This window comes from Neofelis nebulosa, chromosome 5 (genome assembly GCF_028018385.1).
Source record: "Neofelis nebulosa isolate mNeoNeb1 chromosome 5, mNeoNeb1.pri, whole genome shotgun sequence".
NCBI lineage: Eukaryota > Metazoa > Chordata > Mammalia > Carnivora > Felidae > Neofelis > Neofelis nebulosa.
This window is the reverse complement of record NC_080786.1, coordinates 69,606,725-69,628,591: the sequence shown is the minus strand read 5'-3', so window position 1 is coordinate 69,628,591 and position 21,867 is coordinate 69,606,725. Positions and strand designations below refer to the sequence as shown.

Below are 21,867 nucleotides of genomic sequence, written 5' to 3'. Positions count from 1 at the left end.
TATTAAGTACTTAATGTTTTATTATGTAGGATATCAAACAGATGTGTTTTTGAGGATTAACATTTTAATAAAATTAAGCATTTTTGCTACTTTCAAGGGAATTCTTCAGTGAAGAATTTTTGTGGGTTTTGTTTTTGTTTTTTGAGTGCATGATAATTAAGAATATAATGACTGCTAATATAGGAAGATGTAACCGCCTTGATTCGCGTTGCGATATGAGCAGTTTCACTCACTATTACTCTGTAACATCAGTGTATGGAAGTCAGTTCCGTGAGAAAGTCAAGTAATGTCTTAGTACTACAAAATTTTTGACCTGAGGACCCCTTAAAAATGTCTTGGGAACCCCAGGGGTCTACAGGACTCACTTTGAGACTTAATTTGTATACTAAATAAAAAATCGATGAAACTTTGTCATGGGCAGGACAAAGATAACAAATCTGATTTTTAGATTTGAGCACTTTGAACAGCATTAGCATTGAAGTACATTTACAATGAAATGGAAAGAAATATATTTTACTAAGATGGTATTAAAAATAAATATTTTTAAGACTTTTTAATAAGATAGTATTGATAAGATTTTTTAATAAGATGGTATTTGCAGTTAGTCTGTAGCCTGACTGGGTTGAGTACTTAACAAAGGATGGACACTGCAGGGCCTCAGTGTCGTTGTTCCTCTGTGAGCATGTTTGTTTGGTTTTGGGGAAAACTCTTACAGGACAGTACTGTCAACTGTTTTCTTTCACCCTGTGAAATTGACCTCTGACACTTTCATGGTGGATTTCCCTAGTTTTCCGTAAAACTTCAGAGCCTATCTCAGTTCATATCTATCATCAATTTCTACTCCATTTTCTTTTGCCTTTTGTCTTCCAAGGTTTACTCATAGCTGGCTCGTGGTGTGTGTGTGTGTGTGTGTGTGTGTGTGTGTGTGTGTGTGTATGCAGGTGTGTACCAGTCTGTTATCTGAGTATTAAATTTGGTTTAAGTTGTCTTCACTTGATTTGAACAAGCGTTTATTACCAATTGGGATGAATGTTGATCTCATCTTATACCTTTTTTTTTTTTTTTTTTACCCATACTTGGATGTTTGATCCATATTAATCATGTTATTTCTGCCATTAGAACAGTCTTCTGCCTGTTTTTACTTTTGCTCTTCCAAATGATTTACCAAATAAAGCCAGTCTCAGGACTTGTTCTGATTCACTTATGGTTCCGTAGTCTTAGTTTTGTCTTAGTTCCCTGCCTGCCCTCTTTAGGAACCAAAGAATACCTAATCCTTGTCTAATAAATTGTTTCACATATACTATTATAAGTAGTATTTATTTATAACTCTGAATTCATTATACCTAGTACCTCTTTTCTCTCTTTACCTATAATACCTCATTTTTAAGCAAAGTTTCCATCCATTCATGTGATTGTCTTTTTAAACTTTTAGCTATGGTTTAGTCTTTCATGTCCTCATTTCATGTCTGTTCCAAAGCTAGAATATAAGATAGTAAGTTGGTTTGTCTTAATTGAGAAAATTTTGTTACCTTTCTTATACTGGTTCCCATTCAGAGCTTTTCTTGCTAGTTGGAAGGGGACTAGTGTCTTGATTTTCATTTTCATACTTTCATTTCCAGACTTTTCTTTTCCAGACTGTGACAATGGTTTGCCTTAAGTCGTCCTATGACTGATTACTTCTCAGTAATTGGAAAAGATGTACCAAAAATTTGGCCTATTGGGACACCTGGCTGGCTCGGTGGATAGAACATGAGACTTTTGATCTTGGGGTTGTGACTTTGAGACCCATGTTGGGTGTAGAGATTCCTTGAAAATAAAATCTTTAAAAAAATATTTTCCCTTAGTGTTTTAATTTCTTGTCCTCTTCACTCCTCTGTCAGTATACTTTGGCTGTCATTTATTTATTATTTATTGAGCCCATCCTGAAGTCATATAGTTTTATATTTTAAAGGGATGTTAGAAGACATCTATGTAAACTGCTATTTTTTTTATGTATATGGCAAGTTAAAGTGCACATCTAGGGACTGTGAGGCAGCTCATCAGAGGTCTTTTGGGTATAAAAAGAAATGGGGCTGTAGTTAATGTCAATTTAACTTAAATCAGAGTTGACTCATTACTTAATTGATGCTATTTTACTGTTTTCTGTCTAGAGAGCTTTGCTGAGACTTAATATTGCTTAATTGGGATTCAAAATTAGTGTTCCCTATCGCTAAATCAATGGCAAATGTTCTGTTAAAAAAATGTTCTGTAAAAACCATTCTGTGTTTTGTAAAAACCACAAGGTATTATGGGTGGTACAAAAATAGGTGATAGGTTGTATTTGACACACAGGCCATAGTTTTCAGACCCCTGGTATAGATCACAGTTGAAATAAATGATTGACATTAGAAGTCTCAATTACTAATGAATAATGGGTTTGGTATACCATTTGCCTATGTCTTTATATAAATCAGTGTTATAAAGCAGTGTTGGCCTGATAAGCATTGGGCGTAATACTTAAATGTTTCTTAATGAGGTGGGGTCGTTTGTTTTCTCTTTCCCTAATTTCTGGAAGTGTCCATCTGACATCTGACTGTTTTTAAAAATCTATTAAAAATGATTTATGAAAAAACACTGCATGATCTGGTGATTCTTTGCTGTAAGATTCACACATAAATACCCTATGTACTTGTACTGACTCTAGTCGTTAAAAGTTTAAAAGTGAGACATCTAATGTTTCCTCATAAAGAAACAGAGGCCCAGAAGATCTAAAATTATAGAGGCTACCTGAGATCTTATTTCTTGGTCATGTTATCTTTAATTTATATCTGAGGGCTCTAGATTCTAATGAAAAAAAAAGAAGAAGGAAAAGAAAGGTAACTTAGAGGCATCTCCCTTCTAAGTTATTATCACCATACTTTAATTTCTTAAGATTCACAAACTTTGGAACGTCAGTGACCATTAAATCTGACAAAAAACAAAGCAACAAGAATCAAAAGAAGAAAATGTTCACGGCGCAAAAATTGCCTTTAACTATTAAAAAGAAAGTAGCCTTGGGGCTCCTGGGTGGCTCAGTCGGTTGAGCGACCAACTTCAGCTCAGGTCATGATCTCACAGTTGGTGAGTTCGAGCCCCGCATCAGGCTCTGTGCTGACAGCTTGGAGCCTGGAGCCTGTTTCAGATTCTGTGTCTCCCTCTCTCTCTGACCCTCCCCCGTTCATGTTCTGTCTCTCTCTGTCTCAAAAATAAATAAACATAAAAAGTAAAAAAAAAAAAAAAAGAGAGAGTAGCCTTTACACTCTTACAAAAATTACTGGAAGATGCTCATGTGCCAAAATTAGAAGGTAAAATGCCTTCACAAACTATCTTGTTTACCTGTTTAAAAAATTTAAGCTGCATTTTTTTTTTCTCTTGAGGATGCTGTTGTCTTTTTACTGGTACTTTATATTCAAATTATCAAAGATAGCCCTCCCCCCAAAAAACAAAAAACAGTCTTACATAAAACAAATGAAATACAGAGTTTATATTTTAAAAGGTGATTTTTCTCCTTTTTGGTGGAAATGCAAATTGGTGCAGCTACTGTGGAAAAGTGTGGAGTTTCCTCAAATATCCAAAGATAGAAATACCATATGATCTGGTACTTCCAGTACTGGGTATTTGCTCAAGGAAAACAAAAATACTAATTTGAAAAGATAATATGCACCTCTGTGTGTTTATTGTAGCCTTATTTGCCAATAGCCAAGATATGAAAGCAACCCAAGTGCCCATCGATAGGTGAATGAATGAAGATTTTATATATGTGTGTGTACACACACACACACACACACACACACACACACACACACACACACACACAGAGACACAATGGAATATTACTTGGCCATAAAAAATGAGTTCTTGCTATTTGCAACAACATGGGTGGACCTAGAGGGTATAATGCTTAGTGAAATAGGTCCAAGAAAGACAAATACCATATGACTTCATTCATGTAGAATTTAAGAAACAAAACAAATGAGCAAATGAAAAAGACTTGTAAATACAGAGAGCAGCCTCTGGTGATTGCTATAGGGGAGGTTGGTGGGGGAGATGGGTGAAATAGGTGAAGGGGGGCGGATTAGGAGTACACTTCTCGTGATGAGTACTGAGTAATGTATAGAAATGTTGAATCATATTGTATGCTTGAAACTAATATAATACTGTATATTAATTATACTTAAATTTATAAAAAGATATTCTCTTCTTTTTAATAGTGTGAATAAAAATTATCTCCTGAGATCGGGTCTTTAAAAATACAGTTTAAACTTAACATTTATCCTAATGTGAAGAGTGGTAGAATTTTTTTTCTTTGGAAACATACTTCTTTGCTTTTTTTGGACTTAATATTACAGGTAGCCTTAAAAAGATGTCCTTAAAACGTTTGATAATTAAGCTGTAGTTGTAGTTCAGGGCTAATAACAAAAAAGTAAATATGCTGTTGTTTGACATTAATGCTTTAACAAATCAGCCAGATGATTTGATTTTGTTGTTAATGGGTTTTGTTTTTGTTTTAGTTTGGTTAGTATTAAAATAAGCTGAAGTATTTCGTTTAGAACTTGGTGTTTTTTCTGAGATTATCAGATTATTTCTAAATCCTAATGTTGCACTTTATTATTTTTTTTTTTTAACATCTTATTTTATTTTTTGAGAGAGAGAGCACACTAGGGGAGGGGCAGAGAGAGAGGGAGACACAGAATCTGAAGCAGGCTCTAGGTTGCTGTCAGCACAGAGCCCGATGGTGGGGCCCAAACCCATGAACGCAATATCATGACCTGAGCTGAAGTCGGACTCTCAACCTACTGAACCACCCAGGCACCCCCCTAATGTTGTGCTGTATAGTTCACAAAAGTAATTTGGAAAACATGATTACATTTAGTCTAAAAAAATTTTGTGACACCTTATAAGATTTAGCATGGCAAAAGTACATTCTCAAATGTGCTTTATACGTATTTTAAGCTATATTATCAACTACTTCAAAGTTAAATCTTAAGAGATACCTTCCTTCATTGTACCATATTTTATACACACAACAGTGTTATTGCCTAACATTGGTAGAATTTTAATTATTTTTAATGAGGCAGGAAATGAAGGGTAATGCATTTTTCAGTGCTGTTCCTGAGAGTGTTTCATGGTGGGGGAGAGGGAGCAGTTCAAGGAGAAAGGCATTGCGGGGCAGATGATTATAAAATGTTAATGTATCCTGTTAATCTCAATGTCTTTGAACAGGATGGGTTCCTAAAAATAGCGGCAAATTTTCAAAAAGGCAGGTCCTAGTCATTGTGAGTTTAACATCAGTGATTTTAAAGGCTCCCGATGAATGATCACAGTTTTTAAGAATTTGTAATAATGGGTGTATATCAGTTTTCTAGGGCTGCCATGACAAAATCCACAGACTGGATGGCTTAAACAACAGAAATTTATTTTCTCCATAGTTCTGGATGATGGAATTCCAAGATCAAGGTGTGTCGGCAGGATTACTTATTAAAGGCCTCCTTGGCTTGCAGCCAGCCAGCCACCTTCTTTCTCACTGTGACCTCACATAGTTTGTCTTTGTGCAGGCATCCCTAGTATCTTTCTCCTCATATAAAGACACCAGTTATATTGAATCAGGGTTTACCCTAATGGTCTTGTTTTAACTTTATCACCTCTTTAAATAAAGACTCTGTCTCCAAATAAAGTAACATTCTGAGATACTGCTGGGGTTGGGTCTTCAACATAAGAATTCTACAGGGACATTTCAGCTCATAAGATGGTCGTAACCACCATCACTTTGCTAATGAGTAAATTGATTTAATTTTTCTCCTCTGGTTCATTTGCCTCCCCACATACACTTTGTGTGTTTTTTTTTTTTTTATTGTTAGTTATGATGATGTATTTTTGCAGTGTGTTTTGGTGTTAGCAAGACAATTCGACAAGAGTTTCCTGCAATAACTCAGTGAGTAATATGGCAGCAGTGGTTTACTTTGCTGAAATAAACTATGGTCTGCTTTGCTTCACAGCAGATTGAGAACTTACACCCAACAAATTAGTTTTGATAAATGATTCTGTGTGAGTTTAGAGACTGTTATTTAGCAGGATATTGTAATCATCTGTTTGTGACTGCTGCAGTGGCTGGCTGACCAGGTTAGGACTGCCATTCCCAGCATAGTCCATGTAAGCTGAGCGCTGATAGCCTGCACTGTACATGGAGCCTTGGCAATGTATGTCATGGTTTGGAATTAACAACTTCTTAGGACCTTCCAGTACTAAGAATTTTGATTCTTCATAGTCATTAAATTATTTTATGTTATAAACTTCATACTCTTTTTCCTGTGTGTGTTTTATGTCCTGAGGAAAGTAGTTTAGTATTTTAATAACATGTTAGTATTTTAATAATATATAGAAATATAGTTCTTATATGTCTCTGCTCTGACATTAAAATGAGGAAGTTAAATACTGAAGAAGAAATTAAATAATGTGTAGAATGCCTAACCCCGTACATAGCATGCAGGAGCTTCTCAATAAATGCAAATATTCTTCTGCTTCATTTTCCGTAACATTCGAATGAATGAGAAGCAGTGTGCACACACATGGGAGCAGAGATAACTTGGTACATTCCAAACATTTTAAAAAGAAAATTAGTTCTTCTAATACTTACAGAAACCTGTAAGCCACTAGCATTTTACGTCCTTTGCTTACCTATACCCTCAGCCTTGAGGTTTGTGCTTCCATAATTTTCTGTATCTTTTCTTATCCAAGTTGCAATTAGTTGTTTTCTTCACAACACCTTGTAAAGTCACAAGGTCTGGCCTTGGTCTCCTTTGTTTAGCCACATCTCCAGTACCTGTCTGGAATGATGGTACATTAGAAGTGTTTAACCGAAGTTTTGACTGAGTGAATAAAATATATTGGTCAGAAAATAGTGCTTTAATGCATTTTTCCCCTCTTAGGTTTTGTTAATTAATTGCATGACCATTGTAGTGTTTACTTTTCATTTGTCACTACCCCACCCCCACAATTGTAGCTCATCTGCATTTGTTTGGATTGGTTTATCACCCCAAAGTAATACAACTAGAGATTGGCTTTCCTGTATGAGGGGAACAGAATGAGAGATACCACTTTCCATAAGACATGAGCTGTAATATTATAACTACGCTAGAGCATTTCTGCTGGAATGTCCTGTTTTACCTCTAGTTCAACATACATAAAGTGTGACTCCCCAGAGAACTGTGCTTTCTAGGCACCCCATATATATGAGTAATTTTTTATACTTTCTGGTCTAGAAACTGAAAAAATGTGACTCCCCCCCCGCTTTTTATTTCTCCAGGTATGGTCAATCACGAATTTTATAGTCATTTTCTTGTTTTAAAACATGTCTTGGATAATTCTCCTGATTTGTCTGCCTTTTTTGGGTTGCAACTGACAAATCTAATTGGCTTAGGTAATAAAATTAATTTTTGATTTCTTTAACTGAATTACAGTGGTAAATTAGCTTCAGATAGTACTTAATCCAGTTGCTTAATAGATAACCTGATGTCATTAATAACAGTTTCTCTTGTCTCTTTGCTGTGCTTTTCTGTTTCTCTCTCATCTCTGCTCTAACCTCAGTGATTATGTACATAGTGTCCTTGCTATCTGCCCACTCCTTTCTGAAAGGAGGAGGTTGTCTTGAAACCAGCAAAAGTCTTCTAGCATTCATTCACCAGGAGTGATTGAGTTGGATCAGAGGGGAGGGAGGTAATGTGTATCTGTGGGGGTGGGACGTCAGCCCTTCCTGAAGATAAAATATGCTGATTGACTAAGTGCCTTCCTTTCAACCAGGAAGTCCATCCCATTTAAACCACAGGGCTGAGAATGGAGTAGTTGTCCAAATCTGGAAGGCAGGAATAGTGGTGTGTTTTGTCAGACACTGGCAATAGAAGCTGTAAGAGGCAAGCCACCCTTTTCTTCATCTTGCTAATTATAGTCACTCCATGTCTCAGCTGCTGAGTTCCAGAGAAGCCTAAGTTATCCTTGTTAGGTGGACTCCCAGCACCATACCATCCCTGGCATAACAATCACCTTGAGACCCTGTGGGTCATTGATACTTATTTGGAAAGGTAACCCCTAGTGTCCAAGGTGGTGTTGACAGTTACTTGCCAGTAATAAAACAGTTCTTATTTAAAAAAAAAATGTTTAACCCTTATTTATTTTTGAGAGAGACCAAAAGACAGTGCAAGTGGGGGAAGGAACAGAGAGAGAGGGAGACATAGAACCGGAAGCAGGCTTCAAGCTCTGAGCTGTTAGCACAGAGCCCAACGCGGGGCTCGAACTCACAAACCACGAGTAATAGCTGTGGCAGATATTTGTAGATATATTTAAAGATAAATTTTCTGTTTTGTCACAATCTTGATAATGTTGAGTATTATTTTTAAATCTTTGCTAGTGTTATGGCCAAATATTTTTATGTTTATTATTGGTGAAATTGAACGTTTTCCTGTTTCATCTAGAGGGGTCTTGTTATGGAATAAGTGAATCATGAAGTTAAAAGGTACAACAAGAGGAGTGTAGCCGGTAGTATTCTAATAGCATTGTGTGGTGACAGATGGTAGCCACACTTGTGATGAGCACAGTATAATGTACACCATGTTGTACTTCTGAAACTTAATATAACATTGTGTGTTGACCAGGCCTTAGTTAAAAAAAAAAAATAATTGGAATAACCATTTATTTATTTCATTTGGTCCAGTCATTTACTTGTAGAGACTTTTCCTGATCCTGAGAAATATTCATTAATATTTGGCACACCTGCCAAAAAGAAATGAAAGAAAACTGCTTTAAGCATAAATATCCTGATGGCAGTTTTAGAATAATGAAAGATTAGGATCATCCAAATGGTCGAGCAGCACAAAAATTTTCTGTTATGAGATAATATGCCACCACTATACATTTTGTAAGATAAAGTAATTTCAATTAAACATTTGATTCTGTGTCATGCAAAGGGTTTCCAGATCTCTTAACAGTGTGTGGTCGACAGGACATTTAAGAAAATCTTCCTGGTTTCTTTATTTCTACCCATGACTTTCACTTTTTTTTCATTCTTTTAAATTTAAAATAATGTGATTTAGGTTCATAATTAGGCACTGGCTTGCTCCAGGAATGAAATCAGAAGAGAGTATCCATCTTTCTCTGAGGGGGATCTAGATGATTAAATGTGTGGGGCAGTTATTGTTCAGTGTGTGTATGCTGAACTCAGTTTTGTGATGCTGAAAATGCTGTACATATTCAGTTGAGTGAATCATAGCTGAATTGTCTCAACAGTCCTGTTTTTATAATATTTATTAAATTATTCTCTATAAAGTCTTAAAGTAAAATACTTCATACTGAACATTTAAAATACTAAATATACTTTTAATATAAATGCTTTGGCTAAATATTAGTTAAGATTGATTTTTATGGGCTGTCTGGGTGGTTCAGTCGGTTAAGTGTCTGAGTCTTGATTTTGGCTCACTCAGATCATGATCTCACAGTCATGAGATTGAGTCCCACTTTGGGGTTGACAGCACGGAGCCTGCTTGGAATTCTCTGTCTGCCCTCTACCCCCCCCCTCCCCCCCCGCCAGCATATTCATTCTCCCTCCCTCCCTCCCCCCCCCCTCAAAATAAATACTTTCTTTAAAAAGTCTAACTTTAGGGGTGCTTGTATGGCTCAGTCAGTTAAGTGTCCAACTTTGGCTCAGGTCATGATCTCACAGTTCTTGAGTCTGAGCCCCGCATCAGGCCTGGAGCCTGCTTCGGATTCTGTGCCTCCCTCTCTGTCTGCCCCTTCCCTGCTCACTCTGTTTCTCTTTCTGTCTCTCAAAAATGAATAAACGTTTGAAAAAAGTTTATTAAAAAAAGACTTATATTTACTTTTGACTATTTTAATATAGCTATGGATCTGATTAAATAACTGATTGCCTATGACTGATGCGAGTTTCAAATAACAGATTTTATGAGTTTATAGGATGTTCCTGAGAGTTAGGATGGAGAAGTACACTGGCATTTATTCATTCATTCATTAGAACTCAGTCATTTACTATTTAAGGATAAATAAGTATGATGAAGTAGAATATACAAAAAATTGCTTTGTGACTTCAGGAAGGGTTAGTTTATTTTGAGTATCTTATTTATTTAATAGTCCATCAGCTCCTTATTTTACACATAATAATCTGTAGCAGGCCTGACACTTGGATGGTGTAGGATAAAGATTGGATGAGTTTCTCACTGCTGTTTTGTGACCTTATTTAATTTTGTTGTCCAATATCCTGTTTCTTTTCAGGTGTCTTTTTGAGGTTACAATTTAAAAGGATCAGTTTCATAATGAACCATATTCTAGAATTGAGTATCTTTGAAAGTGGACAGACTCAAGTCTGTAGACTCTATGTAGTTTTATTGCAACTGTGATGGAAACCTCTAAAGCAGGATTGCATTAAATTTACAATTTTTTTTTAAATGATACGTTTGTTTGTATGTTTCTCTTCATTGAAAAACTGAGTTCTGTAAGGTGTGAGCCAACTTTTACTTCATTCCTACTCTCAGCACAGCGCTTTGTCTGCTTTAGGAATACACTTGGCATAAGGGTGACAATAAGGTTCTTTCTGAGGATGTAAAAGAGCTAGCTGAAGTAGGATGACAGCTGGAATAATACTTTTTAAAATTTGAATAATTCATCCTTTTCCCTTAAAAAAAATGTTACCCTTGATTCCAGAAATTGACATAGCACTATGATCAGTAGAATACACCAGTTCATAGTAATTTGAACAGATAAGAACTTTTTTGCTCTGCGTGTTTGGTGTTCTTTGTGATGACTTTTTAAAGTGTATCAGCAATATGTACTTAGTATTAGAACTTTTATATGCAATAATTTATATCAGTTTGGTTCGTATTTTTCTTTGCCCCGGAATATACTAGGTGATGCTGAAACACCACTGATCACTGGTTTAAATTGTGATATTGATGGCCTTAGCTTATCGGACCCAAGCATTAATTGAAAACCTTTGCATCTTAGGTCTTTGAGTGCCAGTGTTTATTATTTGAGTGTCAAACTGAATGATAAAGGGAAAAGAATAGTTATTCTGTTTTCTTTGTTTCACTTGGATTCTACCTAGCACATCTCATTTTGGGAAATTATCCTGTTAATGAAATAGTTATGAATTATTCCCCTTACAAACAGATATCCACGACTGGTCAAATTATGATTCAATTTCACATAATTTTATAATGGTATGGGATTGGTTGTTTTGTCTTTTACAATCATTTGGTTCAACATGCTTTAAAAATTGGCTATTTAATATCCACTGTGTGTACCAGACGCATTGCAACACATTACTTTGGGTCAAGATTATTTTAGCAAGATACCCTCCAGAGCATAAATCACCTAATGTACCATAGTAACATCTAGACAAGATGTCTTGAGCCGAAATAATCAAAGGAGTATTTATCTTTATCATTTGAAACATTCAGGCTGTTAATTGTACTCTGAGTTAATTTTGGGGGAGAATATCTTTTTCTCTATATGAAGATAATTGCTACTCTTCTTCCATAGTTTCTCATCTCAGTAAGTGGAAGTATTGTTGATTCAGATTTCCTAAAAGAAACCTTTGATTCTTCGTTTTTCCTCTTCCTGTGTCCTGTTGGTCACATTTTGGAACCCCTGTACTTCTCTCTGGCTTCAGTGCCACAGCCCAGGTTTCATTTGTCCACTAGATTACTGCAGCATCCTCCTATTACAGTCCCTTCCAGTCTCTTCCTCATCTCAGAGCCAGGATGATCTTTTTGTAGTGTAAGTCTCTTCATTCCGCTACCCTGCTTAAAACCTTTCAGTGTATTTTCTCTAAGTGATGCTGTCAGGGTCCTTCAGAACATGGTTTTTGTTTGTGTTTCAAGGCTTACTTCAGTGTTTTGTTTTTCTTTGTTCATCCAGCCTTTCCACGACTGTTACTGCTCACTAGATTCCTTACGTTCCCTGCCTTCCTCCCTAAAACATTTGTGTTTTCACTCTCCCCATCCATCCTTGCAGGTCTAAACACCAGTGATGCTTTCTTCAAGATGTATTCCCATACTGCTGAATTTGGTTAGGGTTTCCTCTGTGTGTGTCACTGGAAAATTGTTATTACTTCCTTGTTTGTCTTTGTTCTTTTCTGCGACAGAAGCTTGATATGCCTAGTCACCACTTTTTCCACAACTTAGGGCAGTAATGGTTCCTGTCACATGGCAGCCTGCTCAGGTGTTTGTTAATTTGTGACTTTTAAATATACTGTGACCGCTGCATCATAAAGAGACCCATGATGTGGCAGGACAATCAACATAGGCACATGATGTTAGATACACCTTTATACTGAAGAAATGTCAGTATATCCTTTTTAAATAAAGACCAAGAAAGTACACAGTCTAGGTCAAATCTGGCCCACTAGCCTTTTATGTGAACCACAAGCTAAGAAAGGGTTTTTTTTTTTTAAGTGCTTAAAAAGAAGTTAAAAGGAAAATATTTTATGTTACAACTTTGTCATATGAAATTCATATTTCACTGTCCATAAATAAAAGTTTAATTGGAACATGGCCAGACTCATTTGTCTACATCTTGTTAGTTGCTGCTTTTGTACTATAACAGAGATGAGTGGTTTTAACAGAAACCGTATGGGTGGCAAAGCCTAATAAATTTACTGTCTAACTCTGCAAAAAATGTTGACTTCTTTTAAAATAATTTCCATGACATGAGAACATATAAATATAATTAGGGCATAATTAAGTTAGTTGTCTGTTTCCTTTTTTCCCTCCGATTTCAGGGCTTAAGTATGTCCATTAAGAGAATATCATTTGAGTTCTGGAAACTATATTCCCACCTCTCTGCTTTATATATACCTAGATCTTTTTGAAACTTGAACATTGCAGATTAGATATTGAGAAAATGGGGACTTCAAATTCTACCAGATTATGTAGACAAAACCAGCATAGATGTCTTGCCCCACATCCAACTTTCTAAAATCATTCTTTTCCTAAATAGTATTGAGTCCTAAAATGTTCTGTTTTTTTACAGTTAAGGATAAAGAGGAAATAACTTTTTATGCTATTGGATACAGTCAAATAAAATAGGATGCTACAGCCCTTTTATAAATTTTGAATCCTTTTTTGCAAATATGTTATCCTGAAGAAAAATAGACCCAGCCATGTTTTGGTTGTGTAATCTATTACTAACTATCGGAAAAACTTTGTTAGGGTTTATTATTAGGCAATATAGAACCTTCATTTTACATCATTTAATAAAATCAAATGGTTTTTACAACATTGTTTACATTTTGTTTAAAAATATTTTATTGAGAAAATACTTAATTAACTTTGTTTTATTTTTAGGGTTATATCCTGTGTTGTGACCTCATGGTTTAAGTGGGAATAAAGATGAGTATAAGCAGTGATGAGGTCAACTTCTTGGTATATAGATACTTGCAAGAGTCAGGTGAGTACTTTCATAAAGTAAATAGGCCTCAAATTATTTTAATATTCTCAAAATAACCTTTTATGCATTTGAAATTTGTATCAGTCCAAACTGTTGAACTTTGTATGTTTCCTTAATGTCTGGACTGCCATTTTAAAGCTATGTGTTACTGCATGGTTTAACTCTCTGACTCTTTCAAATATGTTGGAATCATGTCAGGCAAATATTTGTTAACAAATGGTTTGGCTTTCAGTGTTCAAAGACCATTTTTATAAGTTGTTACGAAGTGAGATTGCACACGGTTAGTAGGAACATATAAACTCTCAGTTACCATCAGTTTGATAATGTATATTTACAGTCCTCCGCTAAATGTTACTGATCCTAATTGCAGTAACTAAATTAACAGTAATTTTTCAGAATGCTTTCATAATCATTATCCCAATTGATTTAGATTATCCTTGACCTGAATTCTACTAACGTGTTTATTGGCAGGTGATTAATAAATATAAATCATTGGAAGCCTTTTATAATAAATATTAAATAAATCAGTGATCATTTTAAAACAGATTTAGAGGCATTATTATAAAACAGAAGGAAGACTACAAAGGAAAATGTGGGATGAATTAAGCAAAAATTGTAAAAGTAGAGAAAAAAATCTTGAGTGTGGATAGGGCACAGGACGTGGGAAAGATTGACGTCAGTGGTGAGTTCAGATTGTTAGTATGAGATGGAACTATTTGGTAGTTGAAAATACGCTGGAGAGGTTGAATTTTAGAAATCATAAAGTTGGAATGTTGTAATTGTAAGGTGAGGCACAGTGTATAAAAAAGTAACTATGGTAGTGGCGTGTGAGGGAGGACAGAAAGGCATAGAGTAGGAATTAAGCCCTCAGTTTTGGTTTTGAAACTACAGTTAATTCTTCTTACAGGGCTTAGTAATTGTCCTGTTTCATACGGGGAATGCAAACATGGCTTTAGATCTTAGACCCCACTGCTTGCTGAGCTGTTCTCAGCTGCACTCTAGTTCTGAGCTTTGTTCTCCGGTGGAGGTTTTCTATTCGCAGGCACGGTCACTGCTTCTCTCTGGCCTGAAACAGCTGAGAAAATGATGTCTAATGAGGGCCAGAAAGGGAAAAAGAGAGAAGAGACTAAAAGTAACCAACTAAGGCAGAATAATTTGTTGTGAAGCTTTGAAATGGAAAGATCTTGTTTTGTTTTCTTTTTCAACTGGCAAGCTGGTATTGAAGGCAGATCCAAAGACAATATCCACTGAATATTTTGAGGACGATTAAAATGATTAACGAAGTGGAAAAAGTAGTGACCCGACCTGGTGATTATTAATCACATATATAACACATATGCCTTGATACAACGCACGTGCCTTGATACTATTATTTAGTACCTTTGTCCAAAATTGGAAGAATTGTTAGGTCAAAACAAACTCCTGCTTTTTCTGTCTTTGAATCTGACCACATTTAAGCCAGAGCTTTTGAGGCTTTGGACACTAAAGGAGAAAACATTGTGAAGGATCAGTGGATGAGGAATGTATGCGGTGGTTCATTAAGTGTGTGGTAAAGGCAATTGCTCCGGTTGAATCTTATGGAACTGCTGTTTTGGGAGATGAGCTCAGTCGCATCCTGTGATGAGATGAAATGGGGCAAGGTGGAGTTAGACATGTTAATGAACACTCAGATTTTATTTGCAAACAGAAGCCCACAAAGTGATAATACTCTGAATTAATTTCTGAAAGAGTATCCAACGGTTAAATATTATCAAAAGTCTTCTTAAAGTTGCCTGTGTTCTCAGAGAAAACCCTTTGAAATTTCATGTTTTAAGGTGTTTTATGTTGCAGTAAAAATAAAGCAGGAATTACATTTTAAAAAACAACCTCATGTGGTAGACTGCTGTTTATCATATTAAGTCCTTCATAATTGTTTACTGTGTTCTTAGTTGTGCTTTGTGTATTTAGAAAGGTTTATACTTAACAGTGTACTGGTAATGAAGTGTTATGTTAAGCCACATCTCTCGACATGTAAACACCAGTCCCTTTATTAAATTTGTAACTTCCTATTTACATTATGATTTATAGGAGAAAATCAGATTCAACTAATGACATTTTGACTTATGGCAGTTTTTCTAGGAATGCAACTTGCCATAAATTTAAGAACCGCCTATACCAGAGTTCTAAAGTTTGATCCTCTGACCACCTGCATCAGAATCACTTAGAGAACGGCGAGTGGGGCCCAGGAATCTGCATTTTACAAATGCCCCAGGTGATTCTTAGGCATAATAAAGTTTGAAAGCCACTGGTCCATATTAGGTGTAGGACAATTAGAACTTGACAAGAAAGTTGACAACAGGTATGTAGCATGTTCACAATATATTGAAAGAAAAATTATATTTAGTAATTATTCAAGATAAAATAGAAAGCATGAAATGTACACATTGAGATTTGGAGTGTGAGAATATCTCCTAACAGGGAGCTGCCACTAAAAGTGGTGTATTTCTATTTATAGGCAAGATTTTGCAGGAATGAGGAGGCATGTTTATATCATGAGGATAATTCATTTGAAGTTACTTCCGGAAGTAGGAAATGGGAAAGAGTTTAAGAAATTTATAGTTCTGTCAGCTCAGATCAGGTTTCAGATGGAGCTCAGAATCTAACTCGTCTTAGCACTTGAGACTTATTCCAAAGCTGTTTCTTGGTTTTGATCTCTAATTAGACATAGAAATGGCCATTTTTGCAATTGATTCAATTTTGGAATCCAGTAACTCCTTTTCTGGGTGGTTTTAGGTGTATTTCCATGTACTTATCGCTGTTAACTTATAAGAGATAATTACTGAGGGTCAGTCATTAAATATCTAAGAAATATGCAAGTTACTTTAAGGCCATAAGAATTTCTCTTCAATGATTTAAAGCAATACAGAAGGAACTAGAATCTTAATATTGCTACTTTCCCTATAAAAGAGTACTGTATTGGATTAGGAGATAGGAAGAAAAGAAATAATCATGACAAAGAAAGTGTCTGTGAAAAGACCTTCAAAGGACTGGTTTGTAAAGACTACCCACTAAGGAAAGTAAAATTCTTTTCTTGCTTGTCTCATTACTTGGAAGCTCTCAGTCAGAAAGTCCAAAAAACACCTTATGAAAGTTTGTGCTGTTTTGATAGGTATATAATTTAGAATAATGTTTTTCAATAAGAACTTCTAATATTTGCTTTCTATAAACAGTGTTTAATGTTGACTGGACTGTGGTATCCATCCCCAGAGAGGATAAAACCCCTTAAATTGTTTTCATCTTAAATACTTTTACTATGTGATGATCATCCTATTATGACTATTATCAGCTCTAGAAGATATTATCTATTAAAAGCCCTTCTCCTCTTCTCAAATTATGTAACTTTTGATTTTTTTCCCCTTCATCTGTAAACACTTGTTGAAAAGGGATTATATTGTGATATTCAGCCGCATATGTTTTATAGGCTTTTGTTTGAAATAAATCATCCTCCTCTACTCATTAAAACTAATTAAGAGGAAAGTATATTTATTGTAGGATATTTGTATTAAGTATTGGAACTTTTTTTTTTTTTTTTTATTCTGTCTCCAGGAAGTTCACCCTAAGCAAATTACTTTGGTATCCATTTTGTACTTTTGTGAACTAGACTTAGGCTTTCATATTCAATAAAAATTTCCTAGGGAATAAAATTTTTTCTCTTTTGAGATGAAAATTGAGTGTATTTGACAGTGTAGTACCGTAAGTAATGATTGACTTGATTATGCAGTATGCCCCATTTAATTAGCCTTCGCCCAAGGGCATTAATAATTTGATTGCCCTAATAACTCACATCTAGCAACCATATGCAGAATAAGCACAAAGAGGTACATGCTAAGTATGTGGAACAGAACTTGATGCGTTGTTAACTTTAGAAGATTTAAGGTGGTTTGGACCTTTTAAATTTCCCTCTCCCCCTTTTTTCCCTTTTCCTCTTGTACATCACCTTTGACTCTCGTGTAGTTATTTGCGTGTTTATTTTTTTCCTAGAGAAATTGTACCTGGCAGTCACTTGTGACCGTTGTGCTACTGTTTTTCTTGTTGCTCTGTATAAGATGTAATTTTATTTTGCGTAAATTGTGTATTTGGTTTGGGGGAGAATTCTTGATTCTAGATAAAGCTGTCATCTATTTCAGGTTTAAGAGCTCAATGACATTTCTGTTCGTGGTGTACTTGATATTTTGGACACTGTGAAACAGTTGCATTTTGTGATTGAAGACTAACTGGAAAATGCAAAAGTAATATGTCCTTACCACTGAGCTATTTTTTAGATTGTGATTCTGAATGTTACAATTTTTTTTAAATCCTCATGTTTTTAGAACTGAGGTTCATCTTGCCATATAGTCTCCATTTATGAGAAGGTGATGATATATGTAAGCTCAGAGTATTTGATTCATGAAACATCATCTTGTCTTTCCCAGCCCCCTGCTCCACTGTTCACTAACTTTTTCAAGTCTCTTTAGATAGAGAGGCTTTGTACCATACCACTTTTTCTGAGATGATGCTTCCGTGAGATGTTCTAGTATTTGTTTATAAGATCATACACACTTAATTTAGACATCTAAACATAGAAGGCACAAGCTAACCAGAATGTTTATGTATAACATTAAGGTTCTGATCTATAATACCAAAGAGCCTGTTCGTTGGTTCTTTTCATTTAATGATTTTGTGTTAACCCCTACGATGGCTAAGAAAATGTCAGCAAATGACAGTGTAGTTTCTTTTGATTCAGATAAAAGTAAATGAGCTATACAAACATTCCTTCCTCCATATCCTCCTTCTGGTGCCACTTTATAAACAGACTTTAACAACAAGGCTGAATGGAGTCAGGTTAAACTGGCTATCAGTGCCACTAGCTGTGAAGGCCTGGAGTGAGCAGAGCTCAGGATTGGGTATGTCCACTTTTACTCTTCTCATTTTTATGAGTAAATGGCCGGCTGCAGAAGTGCAAGTTAGGTATATATAATTTTGCTTTGTAATCAAATCAAATATGCAGTAACATTGATTTGTCACATAGAATTATTGTACACATGACTAATTAACAACAAAAAAAAATAAAAACAGCAGGTTGTCAAAAATAGTGGTAAACTGTATACTTTGAAATCACTTTTTCTCTTTTATAAGCTGAATGACTATTTTTTGCTGATAGAAGAAATTCCTGTTTACACATCACTACTGACATACTTGTTAAAAGATAAATGTCCTTTAATAGTTGCCAAACAGAGAACTATTCAATTTTAATAGTAATCTTGTGGTTTTTTTTTTTGTTTGTTTGTTTTGTTTTTTTTTTTAGGATAGCCTAGCATAGTGGAAGGTATAGGGAAACATAAATTGCTGATGGCATTGTAGATTTGTACAATTGGGGGCAAAACAGTTGAGCGATTGTGAAAACTTCCTATAAAATGTTGATGTTCCCCTCAACTTTTGAGGGGAATTCATTCTAAGGAGAAAAAAGTATATACATGGCAAAATCCTATACATGTAGATATTTGAGGAGAGATTCCTAAGTAGTAAGCATTTGGAAAGTCCAAATACCCATCGATGGGATGAATAATTTACTACCTGAGTACATTTATTGTCTGAATAGTATGATAATATTAAAATTATTTCAGAAAATACAATTTATATGGGATGTTCATGGTTTTATATATATATATATCCATATATATATATAATATATATATATATATGGACAAAATATATATATATATATATATATATGGACAAAATTAGGGCACAGAATTGTGTAGCTTGATGTGTTATATTGTGATGGGAGGAAAACAGTGTATAAAGGAAAAAAGGAAATATAAAATATTAACAGTTGCATTTGAGTTTGCTATTGTAATTTTTTTTTCTTCTCCACGTTGTCCTTTATTTTAAGTGCTGTATCTCAGTCTTCAACATGCAAGATCCTCTATAGCATTTTCCCCCCTAATTCTTTACACCTTTGTAAAATCTTTAAGCATTTAAGTATGGAACTTTTGAATAAACAGAAGTCTGGGTCTGTAGGGGACAGTTGGAAGTGAATTTGGGGGCAAGGAAGTGTATGGTGATGGGAACAAGGATATAAGTTTCTAGGTTTTTCTTACCTGAAGTTTAAATAGGATCTTGGATAAATTAGATTTTATCCAAGTCCGTTCTGGACTGTGTTATGATAACAGTTAAGCTTTGTTTGTTGGTTTAGACAGTCCATACCATAGCCATAATGTCCAAGGCCCATTTTCACATTCCTATTTGCAAAGTACAGTTGGCATGCTCTGGAGGACTAACATGTCTTTGAGATTACGATCCCTGTCATCCCAAGGGAAAGCACTCCTTGTAACAAGCACTGTATAGCAAACAGTTGTTTTGTGATCTTGTTTCTTATGTGAGAACCATGTGTAGTCTCATGAGTGACCATGCCTCCCTCACTCTGGCCACTGCTTGTCTTCATTCCTGAGTTACTGTATACTGAACCTAATGGTTTTTAGCCTTATTCCCTTCTGGAGTCTCTTCTGCCTCCCAAATCTTAATCACCGTAGCAAATTTGTAGAGTACTTGATTACAGAGGTATTATTTATATCAGATTTGTTCTCACTCCTGAAAAGAAGGGATGCTATTTTAAGCAGTCAAGCCAGACTTCCAGCATCTCACAGATTTAGGTAGACCCTCTTTGCCTTCTATTCTGTAAATCAAAAGTTGCCCCCGGAAAAGTATTTCCTGCGTATATATTTACAGATAAACGGAAATCTTTTTTGGCATAACCCAGTTCAAGTTTTAGTTTTACTTAAGTCCTATGCTTTTTTTCTTGGATTCATAGATATTCTGATGTGCCAAAATACATTATAGTAGAATTGCATTCTGATTTAACAAATGTTATATTGAGCATTAGTTAAATTAGGTAACATTCTAGATTTCTAGGTTCTAGTTCTAGGTTCTAATAGTCGTTCCTAGGAGACTAGGCCCTAGTAAATGAAAAGATTTACTAGGCATAAACTCTTCAAGCTGCCCAGTCTAGTAGTTGCACACATGCATACAGTCCTGCACACACACAGGATAACCATTCAGTGTGGTAAATACCATACATACACAAATTTTAGGATTAGCATAGAAGAGAATGATCCACCCTCTGGGGTAGTGAAAGGAAGGACTTTACCTCCATTCAGATAGGAGAAAAGGACTTTGGAACATACAAGGTACAAAAGTATGAGATAGCATTAATGTATTCACAGTGTTACCTGTAACTGGCAAATACTTGAATTTAATGTGCAATGGGCGAAAGGGTGGGGGTGTGGAATTGGGAAGATGAGTTGGGAGAGATAGATAGGGTCAGATTACAAAGGTAACTGTGTGTCATACTTAGTTTGGTCCTTATTAGGAAGGTCAAAGGGATCACTGAAAATGCCCACATAAGGAGTGATATGATTGGTTTTGTTTCACAGGTAATACTCTAGTTGTAGTGTGACAGATGGGCTGAGCTGGAGAACAAGGAAAGGAACTTAGGGCAGTAACTGTAGGCAAAAGATGATGGGGACTAAACTCCAGGTTCTAGCAGAAAAGGAAAGCTGATGACAGAGACCAGAGAGGTAGGATTGATAGAATTTTGTGAATGGTGGAACATCAGGAGCCCAGGTAAAACTTAGGATGACTTTGAAGTGTAATAAAGTAAGGTCAAATTTCTAAGGAAAAACAAGTTTTAAGGAGAGGAATAAGAAAAGTAGTTGTGTGGGGCACCTGAGTGTCCGGATGCATTGGGCTTTGTGGTGACAGCTCAGAGCCTGGAGCCTGCTTCGGATTCTGTGTCTCCCACTCTCTCTGCCCCTCCTCCGCTCATTCTCTCTCTCTCTCTCTCTCTCTCTCTCTCTCTCTCTCTCTCTCTCTCTCTCTCTCAAAAATAAACACTAAGAAATTTTTTTTAATAAGTAGTCTTGAACATAATTTTAAGGTGCCATATAATGCTATGACTAGAAATAATAAAAATTACGGTTCAATTCCACATTTATTGAAGCAGAGGGTTTTTAATTATGGACCATTTTTAGGGTAGACATTAATGAGAAGTGTCAAAACAGTGCTAATAACCCCTTCAGAGTTATTTTCTTACTATTTGAGAACATTGTAAGCACAATGTGTGATAACTAGAGATGGATGTAAGGACCTGTGATAGTTTCTCTCCTGGTCTGACAGAACAAATTCAGGATATATGCAATATTTCAGCCGAAAATTGACATTGTTCCACCTGCAACTCTTCAAGCTTGGACATAAGCTTGAACTCTAATTTAAACGGGGTGCAAATATGATGATTTTGATGGTTTAAATTGTACTCGTGAATTAGAGAGTACAAATGTCATGGACTTTGCTAAAATTTTGTGAGGCTTATGAAAATCACAACAC

General features: G+C 35.5%; 1 protein-coding gene across 9 annotated transcripts in view; it reads left to right on the top strand.

The window, feature by feature from the left end:
- The window catches only part of TBL1XR1 (TBL1X/Y related 1), a 177,595-nt gene that overhangs the window by 121,310 nt on the left and 34,418 nt on the right, over nt 1-21,867 (top strand). For 7 of the 9 annotated variants that reach the window (XM_058730545.1, XM_058730537.1, XM_058730539.1 and 4 more), the window contains one exon: nt 13,365-13,467. The exons of the other annotated variants lie outside the window; for them this stretch is intronic. In XM_058730545.1, coding sequence (XP_058586528.1) covers nt 13,410-13,467 — 58 coding nt within the window. In that variant the 5' untranslated portion in view covers nt 13,365-13,409. The remainder of the gene's footprint in view (nt 1-13,364; nt 13,468-21,867) is intronic. 9 annotated transcript variants of the gene reach the window in all.